The 19,638-nt window shown below is 44.6% G+C and overlaps 1 protein-coding gene across 1 annotated transcript in view; it reads right to left on the bottom strand.

Annotated features, from left to right (window-relative positions):
• STK32B (serine/threonine kinase 32B) overlaps window positions 1-19,638 on the bottom strand; it is a 2,582,157-nt gene that overhangs the window by 645,222 nt on the left and 1,917,297 nt on the right. Inside the window, exon 8 of the mRNA XM_069631970.1 lies at window positions 7,490-7,606. Within this exon, the coding sequence (XP_069488071.1) occupies window positions 7,490-7,606 (117 nt within the window). The remainder of the gene's footprint in view (window positions 1-7,489; window positions 7,607-19,638) is intronic.

Here is a 19,638-nt window from a genome sequence, read left to right as displayed (position 1 = left end):
CAAGGTGATTCACAGCTTGTTTACATGTTACAATGCATTACAATAATTACAATGGGATAATAAGCCGTCACGATAAAGGCAAAAGTTTGCGGATATACAAGTATACATATTTACATAGTAGATAGTGGTGAGGTGGGTTGGATGGTATTAGCGGTCATTGTTCTTTATCCAATGTATGTAGTTGCGTCTAAGTGTGTGTAGGTTTGGGGTGTCCTTAGAGAGGGTGGTAGGGAGTTCCAATGTTGGACTGCTTTCACCTGGAAGCTGTTGTCACCCATTTTGGTGCATTTGAACCTGGGAACTGTGAGTAGATTAGCGTTGGTGGTTCTAGTAGGTCTATTAGAAGTGTGTTTACTTATTCTATCGACTAAGTAGCGGGGGGCAGCGTTGTTGAGGCATTTGTGTGTTAGTGAGGCTACTTTGAGCAGAATTTTATCTGTAGTGTTGAGCCAGTTATGGGCTCTCCTAATGTTAGAGATGTGTTTTCTCTTGGGGATGCTAAGCGCTGCTCTGAGAGTGTTGTTTTATAGCGTCTGTATTTTGTTAGTGACCTGTTTGCTAGCTCCTACGTAGAGGGCATTACAATAGTCCAGTTTTGATAATACAAGGGGGCTCTGCCTAATGTAATGCAGCTCTGGGTGGATAAGAAGGGTTTGGCTGCTCTTATAAGCTTACATGTGTAGGCTGTGGAGGATGCCATAGAGCTAACCTGTTTATGGAAGGAGAGGGAGGAGTCAATGTATATTCCGAAGGTTTTCACTTCCTTAGCTACTTTGATCGGGTTCCCGTCTATAATGAAGCTGGTGTAGTTGTGGTCCAATTTGGTTAGGTTTGCGGTGGAACCAAGTATGATGAGTTCAGTCTTGTCATCATTCAGGCATAGACTGTGAGATGCCATCCATGCCTAGATGATGAGGTACACCTTGTTCACCAAGGCGAAATCATGGTTGTAATCTCCCGTCAACGGGATGAGGATCTGGGTATCATCGGCATAATTAGTGTAGGTGATACCCAGGCCATCTAGATCATCAAACAGGGGCTTCGTGAACATGTTGTACAGTGTAGGGGAGACGCATGAGCCCTGGGGGACTCCGCATGTGATGGGGATGGGGTCGGCGGCAGCTGTGGTGGAGAAGACATGCATGGATCTGTTGCTGAGGAATGACTCGATCCAGCCGATAGCTTCTTGGGAAAAATGGGCAGCTGAATCCAGGCGTTTGCATAAGATTTTGTGATCAACTAGATCAAATGCCGCGGAGAGGTCAAAGAGAAGCAATAGAGCAGTTTTCCCATTGTCTCTAAGGGTGTCAATTTGAGCCTTCAGGTCGATAAGGGCTGTTTCTGTCCCCTGTTGGGGCCTGAAGCCTGATTGCCGATTACCGAGGAGATGGTTTATTTCAAGGTATTTTTGGATTTGTTGGTAGGCTGTCTTGTCTAATATCTTGAGCAGGAAGGGGACGTGGTAATAGGTCTGTAGTTGGTGGGAATGGAAGGGTCGAGAGAGGGCTTTTTGAAAAGAGGGAGGACCCAGGACTCTTTGAGGTTGCTGGGGACAATACCTGAGGAAAAGGAGGCGTTGATGAGTCTTGTGATGAATGGCGAGCGGTCTCTTGCCGCATCTTTAGTAATTTGTGGGGGGCAAAGGTCACCCTGACAGTTAGATAGTTTTAGGCTGAGAATGATTTTTTCCACTTCAAGAGTGGAGACTTTGGAGAAGCTGAAGCGAGTGGGGTTGGGCAGAGGGTGTTGGGGCGTGGGGCGCGAGGTCATATTAGTGGGGTTGGTTGGTTTGGCAATGGAATCTTTCTTATTTTAAATTTTAGTTTGAAGGCCTGTGACTTTATTGTTTAGGTCATTTTGGACACTGGTGCACCATTGTTTGTCCTTCACACAAGTGTCTGGAGTTAGCACAGGTGTTTCTAGTTCTTTAATGATCGTAAACAGCTCTTTGGTGCTGGAGTTGGATTGTGAAATTCTCTGCTTGTAAGACTCTTGTTTAGCAGCTATGATTTCTTTTTTGTAGTAGGATGTTATTTTATTGAGCAATATTTTGTTATGGTCTGTGGGAGATTGTCTCCAGGCTTGTTCCCATTTGCGTTTTTCTAATCTAAGAGTTTTAAGGTGATTAGAGAACCAATGGTTAAGATGCTTTTTCGGTTTATATTTTCTTAGTTTAAATGGTGCAATGGAGTCTAAGGCTGTGTGTCCATGGTTTTGTTGTAGCCTTCTACAAGGTCGTAGGGGTTGGAAGTAGCAGGGAGTTGGTTAAGTGTAGGGAGGATGAGAGGGATCAGTTTTTCCACTGTGATATTTTTTTTTGCTTCTCGTGGGGATGGCTGAGGCTAGCACATTGTTGGTGATGGGGCTCGAGGCTGCGAGGGTGAAGGAGAGGAGATGGTGGTCGGACCATGGTTGAGGGGAGTTATCGGTGATGGAGGCCGCGCAGTTGTAGTCTGCTACCCAGTCGAGGGTTCTGCCTTTGTTAAGGGTGGGGCCAGATACTTTTTGGGTAAAGCCTAATTCAGAAAGAGTATTGTTGATGAGGGTAGCCTGTTGATCTTTGTGGTCTTTTAAGCCTAGGTTGAAGTCTCCTAGGAGGAGACTCTTGGAGGTGTTTTTTAGGTTATTGGTGAGGATGGTACTAAGGTCTTCTTTGAAGGATCCTATGGGTCCGGGACAGTGGTCGAAGTGAGCGGGAGCGGACGGGAGCGGTGCTCCTATACTTTTTTAAATTAGGTTTTACAGCTCCTATACTTTTATTTGAAAAAGAAACCGTTCTGGAACGGTTTCGTTTTAAAATAACAGTGTAGGAAGAGGTTGTAACTTGCACTTTCAGTGCACTGCACTGAACATTCCCTTAAACTGCAGACAAATGTGGTTGGGGGTTTGTATTGTGTGGGGGGGGCAGGGCGATGGGGTTTGTGAGGGGCTGGGCAGGCCTGTAGGGAACATAGCTCCACTACTTCTTTTCTTACACTTCGACCACTGGTCCGGGAGGTCTGTAGAGTAAGTGAATGGCTATCGTTTGGGAGTTAGTAGTAGGCAGCTTAGCTGTGAGTGATTCACATGATGGGAGGTGGATAGAGGAGTCAAGTCTAATGTTAAGATGTGTTTTGGCAATTACGGCCAGGCCACCGCCTCTAAATTCTGTTCTATCCACTCGGAGGATGATGTCGTCGGGAATGGCTAACGAGAGGGCTGGACCTGCGGCTGTGTGGAGCCAGGACACGGTTATGGCTAAGAAATCTAGATCTTCTGCTAGAATGAGGTTCGCTATATCTGTAGCATGGGCTATTATAGACCGTGCATTAATGAGGGCGCCTTTTAGAGGTGCGGCAGTAGTCTTAGTGGGGGTGGGGATAGTGGCTGTGTTGTAAGTTTTGTGCTTGGGCGTAGTATTAGGTGGGCTGGACTTGGGTCTTTCCAACATAAGGTTGGCGCAGGTGCTAATGGTAGTGGAACGGTTAGTCAGTTTGGACAGGATGGAGTCCCTGGCTCGAGGCTCGTACAGTTTAGGTAGTCTACACCGTAATCTGGTATTTCTTTCGGAGAGGCTGCATGGTAGGGAGATTTGGAGCAGCATGGTTGTGGCATAGGGCTCTATGGGAGTGGTGGAGTGGTGCCTATGGTGGCCAAGCTCAGGGTGGAACTAGGCAGGCATGAAGAATTAATAAGGTGGAGAATAGTTCTCAACAGTATTGAGTAGATGCCTGGTAGGAACATTTTGTTGGTGGTGGGTGGCCTAGTTGGTGGTTGGCAATCAGCAGATACTGCATATGTGGCTAGGATGTACACGGAGGACAGGCTAGTTATGGGTAGGATATTGTAGTCAAGTATCAGTTGGCTAGCAATCAATTGGTGAAGCAAGTAATGATTAAATGTAGTAGGGCTGCAGTTGCACAGGATAAGTGAGATAGGCACATAGGCTAGGGAGTATGCAGATATTCACCCCCAGCCCACGGCTATGCAGTACAATAAAAAGACTAGATGCTATGTGTGTTGCCTAGATTCGAATTTCAAGGTAGGCTGACACAATGGGCCTCATCACGACTTGGGCGTTACCGCCGGCGGTATTAGCCCTACCGCCGAACTCCCCGGCGCTAATAGTGCCGGATCACGAGTTCGGCGGTAATGTTAATCCCCATTCCCCATTGAGCCCATTCGGGAATGCCCCATTCCCCATTGGGCTCAATGGGGAATTTCCGCGCTCTTACCCCCGGGGGATTTCCCGTCGGCGGTAATAGCGCAAATTTTCAGTGGATTTCCCCCCAGCTCAGAGCTGATTTGGCGGACCCTTAAATCCGGCTGTAATAGCGCGACCGCTGGATTTAAGGGTTACCGCCAAAGTCATGATGAGGCCCAATGTCTAATTTCGGAATACAAAGTAAGCTGACACAATGCCTAGATTCGAATTTTAAAGCAGGCTGACACAGTGCCTAGATTCGGAATGCAAAGTAAGCTGACACAGCGCCTACATTCGGATTACAAGTGAGCTGATACAGTGTTTAAGATCATTTTCTATGGTGCACACCACGCGTATGGAATCGATTTTTAGTGATGGGTCAGGCATAGACTGGTGGTGGCTGCTAGACAGCTGGCAATTCAAATGCAGGTGATCAGTGCTAGGGTGCAGGGCGTAAGGATCTGGCAAGTGGAGGCACTGGCTTATCAGGTACACAGGTGTGCTTAGTAATTCCAGAGACACTGAAGTTGGCTAAGCTTCTACAGGAGACATAATGCAGGCAGGTGTGCAGGGAACGGAAGGATTGGCCAATTAAACAATAGAGCAGGTAAAACACTTAAACATCGACGAAGAGGCAAGGCACGGCATGTTTAGCTATAAATACAGTGCGCAACATATGATGAGCAAGCTAGCATGTCCAAAATGCGAAATGTCATTTAGTTCCGTGCGCGATAGCATATGATACATTTGAAATCGAGAGCATTGTTGGAGCAAGGGATACAGTTTTGTTGTACATGCAGGCATGCAGGCATGGTGTTGATGTAGGAGGAGATTCTTTAGCGGGTAGATGCGCCCGCAGCCATGTAGCTGGGAGGGTTGTGGAGCAGGCCGCAATCAGCGCGCACAATGTGTTGACTTGCAGGAGGGAGGTTAACAGATGAGCGTATAATTTGCAGTAGTGGCGAGCATCTCACCTGGTTAACGCGAGCCCTGGAGCACGGCGAGCACGGCCGATGCTCGGTCAGGGTCAGTCATGAGGAGCCTTTGTCTGTTGCCTTCGTCGGGGGCCGGCTTTCGCCTGCCGGTGCACACCGATTGGTTAAGAGGCAGAAGGCAACCAATCACGGGGCAACAGGCTTCTGAGGCTTGGCAAAGAAGTAAAGTGAGTAGAAGGAAGTGGCGTGTGATTGGATGTTACTTTATTGAAGCTAGGTGAGGGGAGATAGTTCTGGGGCAACACATTTGTCTTAGAAGCAAGACATCAGTAAAACACACGTTTGAATCCTGATCCAGTGCTTGGAAACCAATCCCGAAGCGTGTTATAGAAGAACAATTTACAATTATTATTATCAAGGTAACCGACACCAGTTTGTTTCACCGAGTTAAGTGCAAGCATGCTACAATACTGTGTACTAATGCTCACATTAGAATCATATATTTTGTGTTGTGCATTTATTTTATACATGTTTATTGAATTAAGCATTTTCCCATTTATAGAATATTTGAATTTGCATTGAATTAATCGGATGGGGTGCACAAGTAAGGGGATCACTCAATTTCCTAAGGTTTTAGCGAGTAGAAGTATCTTGGCATCTTATTCGACTGCAATGTATCTGGTTCTTGCCACATGGATCATCTCAAATTGATAGGGCGCTTGAGGAAATTGGCGTCCAAGGGCAGTGGTTATTCCATGAGCATATTGCCACAATTGTATTTGGCCAACCTTTTACCCATCCTCATGTACAGGGTGGAAAGCTGGCCTGTGGCAAATATAGTTGCACTATCTAAGCTCAAAGGCTCATTTTTGAAGAAGTTGCTTCGTCTTCCAAACTGTACATCCATTGAAAATTGGCCAATGCTGCAATTAGAAGTTTAAACCACCTTATTTTTGAAGCCGCACAGACCAAAGGCCCATATATGCCATGTAGCACTGTAACAAAAATGATTTCTGCACCCACCAATTGGCATTCTATGTTTGTGGAGGATCCCCGGAAGCTTTGTTTCTGGGATTACAAATCTGAGATGAAGAAGGCGGTTGTGGCTTTTCATTACAAGCTGCAAATTTGTGAACTCCAGAATAAAATGATGGCACTCAGTTTCTGGAGTACATCATGCATAGAGAGGGCCCACCAGGATATCTTCAGCAGTTCGTGGGTAACTCGCTTGTATGGCGTTATGTGAGGCTCAAAATGAACATGGTTAACACGTTAGCAATCACGGGGGCATTGGTTTAGCATCCCGCGAAACAAACGCTATTGCCAAGTGTGCAGCGTACCCTGTCTGGAAAAAGGCAGACATCTTCTGACAAAGTGTAAGACACTGCTTGTATTGAGAACGAGAGCCCTGAACGCAGATGGAATTTGTAATGGCAGAGAGGAGAAAGAGCTTTGGTTCTTCTTGATGAACAGGAACTATGAACCGAGCCTTATATTCTTTAGTGTGATGTGGAAAAGGGTAACACTGATACGAAAGTCCTAGATGTACACAGAGTGGAGCTGAAATTATAGGGGATGGTGTGGGTGACTACCATTTACCAAATATTCCAAATTTGTGGGAGAGATTGGCTGGTTGTGATTTGGCCTCAGGATTCTGAGGGTTCTGAGGGTTCTGAGGATTCTGAGGGTGGACTCGGTGGAAACCAGAGTTGTTAAACCGTATTTTAAGAGTGGGAATCAGTATGTTAAATATTGGTGAAGGGCGGAAGCATATTTTTTAGGGGACTATGGGGAAGGGTGGGTGGATATAGATTATCTTGTTTTAATGTTGTATTGAAAAGCTTTCTTTTGTACTGCTGTATAACACGGTCAATAAAAACAATCATTTTAATTCAAGTTGCAATACAATTTTCTGATGCATGAAATGTTGTGAATTGGTTATTGCACATCACGTTCATATTTGTGCATGTGTATACAAAATACAATTGTATTGCTTATTTTGAAAAACAAATGTTTGATGCTAGTTTTTCACTGGTCTGCCGTGAGGAGAAATGATTTTCTTCGACTGAAATGGCAAATGCATACTATACAACATTCAATGTCAAATACACATCACCTGGTTCCAATTTTAGGATGGGTTTAGTTATGGCTAAAAAAGGAATGGCATTGGTAAACTGAGATTCGTGTTGTGGTGATAGCGTGAATGAGGAAGCAATATGTTTGGAAACGTAGTGAAGAGTGGCATTGATATTGTAACACTGGAGGGTGGTTTATTAAAACGAGGTCAAGTGTATCTGACTCGTGGGAACACGGACCACTTGAAGCAAAGTATTGTTTTAATTGGTCATGCAAGAGTCACCACTTTGCTTACCTTTTTAAGTAATTCCACCATGTCTTTGCACCATGTTGAGGAGTAGTGCACCCTTTCAATCTTGAACATGTTGAGAATCTCATCAATTGGAGTTGTTGAATGAATTTCATATGGTCGCTGAAATGTGAAAACGGAAGAAATGTGAGAAGGTCGATTTTTATGAAGTTAAAGGTAAAGTTGCTCATTTTGTGAATCTGCATTTGATTAACAAAACTGGCCCTATTACCGAGGGTCCTTTGCTGCTCTGTTCAATAGATATCTTGTGTGAAAAAGAGTTGCACAGTTAGACAAAGGGGCCTTTTGCAAATAGTGTCAGTTCGCAAAATGACAAGTGAAAGGTGTGCCTTGCATGCTGCTCCTCCAGCCTACTGCACACCTGTCAATTGTGTACAAAAGCACGGAAGACTTGCTGAACCATGGGACAACATTATCAACAGAAGAGGTGTATTACCACCTTAGTTCTTCACTTTCCTTCAGAAAATACTCAATCTTGGATTTGGTATATTCATTTTTTGCTTATTTCTTCCAGTATTGTAACTACGGCATCAATCAAAATCATACCTAAACGAACACTCTATTCCAACCAATTGAACATCCCCACCATCAAAAGGGCCAAAGAGGGCGGCACCAGCTTCCCTTTCATAGCTTCAAAACAATGGAATGCCCTCCCAACTACCCTAAGGAATGAGACCTCTCACCTGTCCTTCCGCAAACCCCTAAAACGAGGCTCTTCAACTAGTTCACACCTCACCCTTAGGCTCCCCCCTTCGATGTCTGTGTTCATGAAGGTATTAGTTGTAACCGGTTTTCCTGTAACCCTTTGAATCGTAGGGCCCCCCTCCACTCTAAAATTATACATTTAACCGCTACCTGTCTGGTATTAGATTCCCTGTAACCGCGAACCACAGACAGGGAATTTCCGTTCTCTTGTAACTAAGTAAGACATGCATCTAACAGCGCCACGATGCCCGAGGTCTGCTTTGTGCCCTTTATAGATGTAAAAAATAAAATTAAAATAAATTCTTCCACAACATGTACATGTTTCGATGATCCTGTTGGGTTGTCTTCAGGTGGTGGGACCAGTTGGATACTCAAGCCTGCCAGTTGAGTCCTGAATCGTCCCCAAGGACCTATCTGCAGCAAACTACACAGAACATCACATGTGCTTTGAAAGTAGTGTTCACACCTTTCAATCCAGTTAAACCAGACCGTTAAAGGTGCGAGTGTGAGCAAAGCTTCATTCCATAAAGGGAAGAGTGCCTAGCTACATAGAGAAAGGTGCTACTGCCCCCTTAACAGCTTGGCTTCACTGGATTGGAAAGTGTGAGCAGCGGTTTAGAAGCACATCTGCCTTTCCGTGCAGTTCGGTGCAGATTGGGGTTCAGGGACGGTTGAAGACTCAACTGATGGGCTTGATTATTCAGCTGGTCTGACCACAGGAAGATGATCCATTAGGATTGAAACATGCACATGTAGCGGCTGACATGATTTCTTTATTGCCATAGTTGGAAGAAATACACTCCAAATGGATACACCAAATACAAAATTGAGGATTTTCTGAAAGTGAGTGAAAATTTAAGGTGATGATACACTTCTTCATTTGACGATCTTCAGTGTTTCATTTTGATGAAGCTCGTGATCATTGATTGTGAAGTCATTGACCAGGGAGAACGATTTGAGACTACAATACAACTGTATTAGCTGCGTGAGTCATCTCCAAATATACTGCACAAATGTCCCGTGATTAAAGAGTCTGTGCTTGTTGCAGGTGTAAGAGACCCGTAGACGCTTGCAGCATGCAGTTATAAGTTTCAGGCAAACTTCCAACACCTACACATGTATGAGCCAGAATATCTGTGGATGCTGGTCTGTGTTTGCATAAACCATGAGCCATAAAAGGTTCCAGCATTATAAGTGCAGTTTTTTGCCATCAGATATGTAAAACCAATTATAAATGCTTATGCCAGCTATTACCATTTATATTAAGAGCAGATTAATGAAGGGAAACATATGAATGTATGTATACTTGCTTTGTGACTTCTGCTGCACCCTGCCTAAAATACTGGAGGCCTGATCTGATGAAAATGGCACAGAGTGTGCTGTATTCCTGAGAATATCCCTCTGCGAAGAAGTCATGCACTAGGGGGATGTGACAACCACTTCTCCTGCACAACTCCTGCCTGCAATTTATGTTAGTGGGGTCAATTGACTGACACATGCTCATTTGTTCTGGTAGCTTCACTATTCTGAATCACACTCCTCATGCTTGGTGGCTTGGTAATTTGTTGCGCTGGGCAGTGTTGTCCCAAACCTAAAAGCTACGGACACATCAGGCTATGTTTATCTGCTCCCGTTCCTGGAATGAGGCATATGCATCCTATTTAAGGACATGTATTTTTCATAAAATCCTTCTATGCCACGGGACACAATCACACTGGGGGATATACCATTCTTTATTCATCAGATAGACATGTCCAGTATTAGGAAAGATTTCTCTTTTAGGCAACTTTCCCTTCATGTTCTCTGGACACCCAAATATTTTGCTTTTGTTTTTCAACCTGTCCAGACTTTTTACAGAGAAGTGAAGGCTTCAGCTTCAGCATTTTGTATTATCGTAGTCTTTTATGCTGGGGATTTTTGGTTATTATTATATGTCTAAAGACAAGCTGGTTGCAGCAGTTACATAGTTACCATTTTTGCAGCACTTTTAGTGTGCACATTTGCCTTCACTGCATCTCGATTCTACACATGGCTAGTGCCGTAAAATGTGCGAGCCACAAGATTTCTCACTTGACCTTTGGCCATATTGGTTCTTGGCTTTCTTTCTGCCTTCTCAGGTCTGGAAATCCCCAATATGGTCATGCAATTGCCCAGGAAAGATGTTGTTTTCACAGAGTAGTGAATACCATTTGTGGGTGGACACAGGAAGTGGGTGGAACTGTCTGGTCCGATTCCACAACCAAGGGGACAGAAAGTCTGTTGTGCATGCTTGAATGAAGCCCACAGTGGTCCCTGATTGTACCACTGCTGACTGAGTCAGTGGTGCAGATCCTTACCATTGCTGAGTTAGTTTCTGCCATGAATCTGTATTTGGGAGAAGAAGAGGACTCCTGCCACCATTCCAGCAGATCAGTGTTTGCGCCAACTGACTGAAGACCCGTCGACATCTCCTGAAGAGGCCTGGAGACCTATCCTGCAATTGCCCCAGTGAAGGCCTCATGGACTATCTGATCTGAGAAGGCCCTCTGCAGTGCTTCGACCCTTGGACTGGTGGACCAACCAGTCTCAAGGTATTTTTGTGCTTCTGCAGTCATGAGCCTTTGGAATAGTCCCTGGACCACATGGTGTACTGATCAGCTCTGAATTATTCTACTGCGCCAGAGGCATTTCAGTGGTCAGCAGCTCGTGCTACAAGTCACCTTCCTGCCAAGTTTCAGCTTTTTTAAATCAAGGAATTCTGTCCTGGAAGATCTTCTACGACTGTGACAGGACAGACACCTGCTGTCGCCCATGTGCAGTGACTGTTGCAGTGACTGTTGCCGGAACCAGATTTCCTCCATCTGGTAGAGTGTCCTGAAGAGGCCTGCATCAGTGCTTGCTGCATTTCATCATTGGAAAGTGTTGCACTCAGCTTCTGGACAGACCGCTAACTGCCTTGTACCTGCAGCTCCTGGGCTTTCTCTGCAGGATCTAGCGGTGGGAGATCCTACATCCCGCAACTCTCAGTCCAGTTACTTTGGAAAATTAGAGTCAAGGGGGCGATTACTCAAAATACTGCCAGCTGCCCCGTCTCCCCTATAATAAACCTCAGATAAACTTTTGTTTAATCCATTCTACTGCTTTTTTAAACATTTGTGTTGAAAGCTGTTCTGAAGGATAATAACATAGTTGTATTTATTTGTCACATTGTTGACAAGCCTTTGAACATTTTTCACCACCACAAGAACCTTTCCTACCTTTGTCCACTCTCCTAAGAAGAAGCTTTGGTGACTTTTGGGCACAACGCCCCATTCGACAGAGGGCTCAGATTTATACAGCTAGGGCATTATTCTTGTGAGCTGGTTTTCCTTACTGCATCATTACATACCTTCATTTCATCTGTTTAAGTGGATTGTGAAGTAATGGGTTTCGCCGGCTCACACACCAGACTGGAGTAAGACGGTAAGTTTACAGATGAGCTTATTCCCTGACTGTGAGCACAGGTAAGATCAATGGACAAAGTACTGTGACATCCATCCAAGCCAGAAAAGCAACTCTGTCACTGTAAGAACACATAGGACTCAGTCACTCACCAACACTCCAGACTCAATGTGACATCACATCATTCCACACCCACATGCAAATGACCATTACAACCAGTGGTCGAAGTGGGCGGGAGCGGTCGGGAGCGGTTCTCCTCTACTTCTTTTAATGATGTTTTGCCGTTCCTATACTTTTATTTTAAAAAGAACCATTGTGGAATGGTTTTGTTTTAAAATAAAAGTGTAGAAAGCAGTGGAAACTTGCCCTTTCAATGCACTGAACAGTCCCTTAAACTGCAGACGCATGCATTTGGGGGTTTATATTGTGCACGGGAGGGGTTGTGGTGATGGGGTTTGTGGGGAGCGGAACAGACAAGTAGGGAACATAGCTCCACTCCTTCTTTTCGTACACTTCGACCACTGATTACAACACTTCTCCCTCCCTAATAATCAACAAACAGGGAAAACTTCACACTACCAATCAATTATCACACAATCCACATGTGGCCAGCACACAGACCAATTAAGAACACCAATAAAACTACCTGACATGTGCATGCCAAGCAACAGAAAACAGTGGAGCCATATAGGAGAGCCCCACCACAATACCAATATAATGTAAAGTCACACAAGCCTAGATGGCCCTATGAAAACCATTGCATGCTTTGTCTGCCTTAACATGCACATGTTCCTCCAAGGAAAAACTACACATGCCTTGATGACAACTGCATACAACTTAACTAGAATGCCGAAAGCAACTCTGGAAATGCACAAGCAACAGAGAAATGGAAAAAATCGAACTGGTACGCCTAGATATGAAAACACCAACTCCCAAAGGAAAAGTTCAAAAGCAAATGAAACAACTACAGCTCCAACTACCAACTGGAAACACGTCCCAAACAATACCAAACCTAATGGAGTTCCAACACAAATTGGAACTCAAACACCAACTCCACTCCCTCCTTACACCACAATATTTAGTCAAAACACCAGGCAGAGAACGCAAACACCAGAATACGTACTCCACCAAAAGGGTAGGTCACCGTACACTGTAACCAACCGTGGTACCAACAGCTGTAACCAACCACTTCACAGCCTATAACAGCCACCACAACCCACAGAACCCACCCAGCATCCTATAACTCATTGAGCTTTGTAACATCAGTGACTAACCAAAACACAGAACCACCAGGCATTCTATAACACACACACACACACACAAAAAATATCACCATGCACAGAATCCACCCCGCCCATTCTGCGAGCCTGGCCACAACCGCGGTACCAATAGCTAGGCCAAACTAACCACACACTCTAACAGTGTCACAAACTCACCAACACCACCATACAAGACCAACCCGGCATCCTGCAGTACACCAGACACTAACCACCAGTGTCACAAAATCTCACCATACCGTACAGGACCATCCTGCATCCTAAAATCTCATGCACTGCAACAAACAGTGAAAACTAAACCACAGCTGTAACCAACAAAACAAACAAAAAACTGCAGCTGGGGTTTACCCAAACAAATGGCAAAAACCAAATGCATTAAATAGGTAAAAGGATATATCATTTGATACAGCTAACCACAATCAGTTCCCTGCACCCACTTGTCGACAGAATATGTGATACAGCTAACCCGTAATGTCCAATCCCCCATAAAACAAACACCCACAGCAGAAAATGTCAATGAAAACATTCTGAAACAAGGAAACAACGCCACTCCCACATGTCCATGCTGCCCACCTGAAAAGAAAACAGTTCACCAAAATGCAATAGGCACAAACATGTCTACTAGTAACGTTCCCTAGCCAGCCCCAGAAGAAACATTCACCCGTCACCGACCCTGTACACTGTTGCTAACCCAGAGGCCACTGCACAAATCACGAACAACGGCAAAACACTGGCCTTCCCCAACACAGATAAATCCTGATCCGGGTCCAAATCCCTCAGATTTGCTTGCTGCCTGCCGCCTATGCTACTTGACTGGACAGACCATGCAGCCATGCTTATCATGCTCCAGCAGTCCAAACCTGCCCATTGAGGGGAACTGAAAGAACAACATCTTGGAACTCACTCAGAAATCATCCCCCGGATGCCTAAGAAAACCTCACCAACCTGGTTTAGTCGATTCACGATAACACCAATGGTATGAGAATTAATTTCCTGTACAGCAAACTGGAAAGGCAGTAAGACCCTGATAGTAAGTTTTTAGTCAGTGAAGAAGAATCACATTGATTTTTCTAGGATATTGTTGAGCTCAGAAAAGTTCCAAGTGTGAGTCCCAAAATTATCCTCCCATAATATAGGCGATGTATTTTGTTGGCTGGAAACCAACTGCCTCATATGTTCAGCATTTATTAGTACAAACTCATGAGCATGACCAGAGAGCATCGATTTTGTAGGAATAGAATTCGCCATTTTGACAAATCTTCGGTTCATGCTTTCTGTTCAAACTGCTTTGTTTGTTTGTTTGTTTGTTTGTTTATTTATTTATAGCGCGCGCCAGACCGGGGGGTATCCGGGCGCGTGTTCAAGAATACTTTAAGCTTACATGTTACAGTTACACATCGCTTTGCTCTAAGCGTATTCTATTCCGTTATTCCGTTATTCCATTATTGCTCATGCACAAAGCAAGGCCACAAGATACATGTTCAAACACAACGCAGGCAACCCAGACAGCAATGCCCGGTCCCCTCCCTCACAAGTTCTTGGAAATAAGCAACAAGGCATTTTAATCACTACGCAGGTGCCAGCTAGTCTTGCTGATGTGGTAGAAACGGTAGAAACAAACAATTAATGGCCCCCTTCACTGAGCCCTGTAGAGCAAGCTGACCCCTAGCACACGAATAGAAAATAGAAGATAGTGAGGCCTGGAATGTGTCTCTCCCCTGCACACAGCTTGCTTGTAGAACAAGAGCAGTATGTTCCCTAAAACAAAGAATCGTGTCTGCAAGTCCGCAAATTGCAAACTGTTGCTAAATGAATGTCTGAAGGTGTAATATTGGTCACAATTGTCAATCATCAAATCCATTTCAAAGGAAGTACATTATGGGCAGTATTGAATATGTCATTACTGATGATAAGATGTTCATTTTGTATATATGTAACTTTTGTAGAATGCTCGCTCTCTTGCGTCCCACGGGGTCTGGAGAAACATGTTGCAGGACGTGAGACCTAGTTGGCCAACTGAGATAATTTTCTTGCAATAAACCCTAGATCTTGGGAATTGAACCTCGTGTCTGGCGTATCAGTTCGTATGTGGTGATTGTGCTTTGTTTCCATATGCAGGGGTCCTCTAGGGGCCCATCAAAATGGCACCCGAATAGGGACCCTCCCCCACTTGTTCCATCGTATACATTGTAATATAAGAAGGCGAGACGAGAAAATGAAGCGAGGACGAGACGGTCGAACCGGGATCAAGAGGTGTTCGGGGCGCCGCTGTGAAAGTGATGAGACTCCTTTGCAGATCTGTACACAGCTGATCCCTGATCGACATGTCCAGCTAGAGAACAAGGAGGCGAGGGTCCCGAAACGAGGCAGAGAGAGCGAAGATACACAGACACAACAATTTTTGGTTGCATCAGTATACGGACGAATTGCGTCTTGAAAGACGATTTGGTTGATCAGGTAAGTCATGCCCTGATTCTAAGTAACCTTGATATTGGTTGAGAGTTGGTTTTGCAAAATGAAACACCCAGGGTAAGGTTAAAACATGCCTGGGTATTGTCTTCCTGCCTAGTGGGATTTTTCCACTGCGGTAGACAATCTCTGGAAACTGGCCAGGCCGCGCCACCCGTAGGGTCGCCAGCATATGAGATGTATGTAAAATATGGTGTAGGGCGATAATGTTTTGTGAAATTTGGCATCGGCAAACCAGACACAAAGAAGATTTACAATGGCCGAAACATGGGAGTTATGAGAGATTGCGCAGATAGATTATTTGGAATCAGTATTGCTGCATAAGAAAGCACGCCCTGCGACATTTAACGTCATTAGAGACTGGAGGAAGGAAGCTATGCTTTGTTAGAAAAGCAGAGAGAAGAATTCACCTTTGCAATATTCACCCGTAAAAATCGTTTATTTCAAGATGACCAACGCATTTTCTTTGGCCAAGTAGCAGGGAGCTACCAGCCTGCAACCATCGCCATTCTTGATTGGTTGCCCTATGTCCTTTTGTCCCTATGACCAAAATCAGAGGCGGAAGCCGCGTCTCCAAGGGCCGTGTACTAAGGGCCCTGTCTGCAGCTGTCCGCAGATGGCGGCACCATCCATCCAGCAGGGTACGCTATTGCCTCTGTAAGTGTCTACAACGATATCTATGTTGCACGCCATTAGGTGCATCAGCCGTATCTAACATATTGCGCTCGGATTATTGTCAACGCTTAAGACCAAGGCCCCGATACACCCCTATGCTCAACAGTAAATTCCCATTAAGTTCACTGCTGTTCCAGACTACCCCTACATAACCACGATTGACTTGATTCTTGCTGCCCCCAGCTGTACAAAGACATATGCATTTTTGTCTGATTGATCTACCGCCACTGCCTAATGTCATAGCTAACGTACACTGCAGACTTGGTCACAGCCATACCATAGCTGTAGTAGCCTATTTGCTATTCGTTTGACTTGTTTGTCAGATTAATAATTGTGCCTCTCCTGTGTATTTCGATCGTATCTACTATTATATTATTCCTCTTCGTCCTATAAACACCCTGGCCTTGGCCCACCCCACCTGCCTACACTGAAACAACTTTAGCCTGAAACTAGACGTACCCCCGACCGCATGTTGTGCATTCTTTTCCTCAGTCATACCTTGCTCAATTCCCCCTCCTCTCTAGATCCCAGGGATTCTACTATCTGGGCACTTGAATTGCTGCCTCTTAGGTCCGCTGCAGAACAGTATTTAGATGGGGTATTATCTATGCGTTTGAACTGTTGCCTCCCAGGCTTAATGAAAAACCATATTTAGATGCGCTATTATCTGTGCTTTGAATTACTGCCTCCCTGGTCCACTGCAAAACTGTACTTAGATGTGTCATTATATGTGCCTTTGAATTGCTGCCTCTCAGGCCCACTGCAAAACCGTATTTAGATGCGTTATTATCTGTGCCTTTGAATTGCTGCCTACCAGGTCCACTGCAAAACCGTATTTAGATGCGTTATTATCTGTGCTTTTGAATTGCTGCCTCTCCGATCCACTGCAAAACCGTATTTAGATGCATTATTATCTGTGCTTTTGAATTGCTGCCTCTCAGGTCCACTGTAAACTGTACTTAGATGTGTCATTATCTGTGTTTTTGAATGCTGCCTCTCAGGTCCACTGCAAAACCGTATTTAGATGCATTATTATCTGTGCTTTGAATTGCAGGCACCATTGCAAAATTGAACCTGGGTGCTCCACAGCTTGTATACGAACTACTAATAGCCACACTACATAATTCCTATCCTATTCACGCATACAATGCATCTCCCACTGCTTTACACTGCTCTACTTAGATCACTATTATACATTATGAGTTTACATTATCCTACTAAGCCACTAAATTCTCTTCCACTTGCACCAATGCCTAATTTCCACAAACGAACCGACATGATCACCACACCTTGCTCTGTTCTACAGAGGAACCTCAAATTACGTGCTAGACTCCCAAGGCTCTATGACCCTTTAACTAAATCACTGCACAGTAATGTTAGGACTAGCCCTGGCTACACCAGCCACGCTCAACATCCGCTTCAACTCAACAGTAGACTCTACCGAGAGCCTATCCGCGCCCAGAAAGGCGTCCATAAAACTCAGCTATCACCCTTGAAACTAGTACAACCTGGGACGAAGGGCGCACTTATAAATGCCCGCTCTATGGTAGCCCACGCAACAGAGTTAGCAGACATACTACACAATGAAGATCTAGACTTCTTAGCTGTCACTGAATCTTGGCTTCACCCAGCAGCTGGTCCTGCAATCATGTTAGCCTTACCAGACAACTATACCCTACTAAGAATTGATCGTACCACCTCTTGAGGTGGAGGTCTTGCTATAATAGCGAAAACTAAGCTTACATTGAAAACTTCTCCACCCCTTAACTTAGGATCTTGCGAATCTCTAACCGTGAAGTTAACCTTAATGAACACAGTCCATATCTATCCACCTCATCTACCGAAATTCTGGCCCTCTAGGATCCTTTGAAGAAGACCTTTCTAACATTATTTCAAACAATTTTAAGAACTCTTCCCAAAGTATCATTCTAGGAGACTTTAACCTTGGTCTCAGTGACCATTCAGATGCCAATGCCACACTAATTAACAACACCTTCGAGGAATTAGGCTTTACCCAAAAGATCACATGTCCCACCCATATTAAAGGTAGAACTCTAGACCGGCTAATTGCCCAATCTTGGTCTCATCTATACTGCCACTGCTGTGGACAGACCACCACCTAATCACGTTCTCCCTAGAGGCAATACCAGCACAAGCTGATAGTATAGCTCCAGCTGTCCAGACCAGAAACAAAAGAAATATTACTCGGAAAACCTCATGCCCATGATCTTACCGACCCTGAACGCTATTCCGGACCACACAGACCCTTCCATCATGGTAGACCTGTACAACAAAGTTATGCTCTCATCTCTCGATAAAATAGCACCTCTGAAGTTGAGAAAGAGTAAACCTTACAAACATGTCAACACCTGGTTCTCTCCCAATCTTAAGGCCCTCAGACAAGAGAAACAACACTGTGAAAAAATTTGGAGATCACATCCCTCTGAAAATAATAAGAAAAACTTGAGTATACTAGCCACCCAGTAAAAAAAAGAAATTATCCTGGCCAAACAAACCTCCTACAGTACCCGAATTTCGCTAGCCAAATCTAACACTAAAGAGATCTTTACAATTTTGAAAGAGGTAGAATCCCCTCTACAGATGCCTGACTCTTGCCTCAAGGATAAAAACTGGTGCACGGGTATACAAAATGCCCTAGCTAATAAAATTTCTTCTCTGCAGTCGAAGATGAGCAACAAAAAAAACTCCCTTCTCACAACTACTAAATCTAGCATCATTAGCTTTACAACGGTACAATCCACTCAGAATGCTTCCGTTCCCCATTTCAATTTTCGTAAAGTTTCCACCAAAGAGGTTGAAAACGTCATTCTCACTCTCAAACCTTTGAATTGCCATGGGGACTTATGCCCTGCACAATTGAGAAAGGATGCGGCCCGTGATCTCGCACCATTTATCACCAAACTAATAAATGCTTCCTTCCATTTAGGCACCATACCTAATAACTTGAAACAATCATGGGTCCTCCCCCTCCTTAAAAAAACTAATGTAGACCCCTCTACTCCCACCAATTACCGCCCAATCACTACTGTACCTTTCCTACTTAAAATCCTTGATAAAGTAGTGTACCAACAAATCCAACATTACCTTGAACACTTCCACTTTCTAGGAGTCCGACAGTCCGGCATCAGGCCTCAGCATGGAACTGAGACTGCACTCATAGATCTCAAGGCACAGATAGATGAGTTGAGAGATGAGGGCAAGACTGCCTTATTGCTTCTTCTCGATCTCTCAGCCGCTTTCGACGTGGTTGACCATGAGATACTTTGCAACCACTTACAATCGGCAGCACACTTCTCTCAAGAGGCAACCAACTGGAACCAATCCTTTCTCAACAACCGTACTATGAGAGTCTTCTCCCCCTTAGCAGCTGCTGACCCAAAGCCCATTACTTGTGGCGTACCTCAGGGCTCCTGCGTTTCTCCCACCCTGTACAACATTTTTACAAAGCCCCTTTTCGATGATTTAGATGGTCTGGGTATCACCTACACTTATTATGCTGATGATATCCAGATCCTCATCTGGGGGGATTATGACAAGGATTTGGTCTTTGTAAATAAAGTGTACCTC

This window comes from Ambystoma mexicanum, chromosome 6q (genome assembly GCF_040938575.1).
Source record: "Ambystoma mexicanum isolate Mex_15411 chromosome 6q, UKY_AmexF1_1, whole genome shotgun sequence".
Taxonomy (NCBI): Eukaryota; Metazoa; Chordata; class Amphibia; order Caudata; family Ambystomatidae; genus Ambystoma; species Ambystoma mexicanum.
This window is presented reverse-complemented; position numbering and strand designations above follow the sequence as displayed.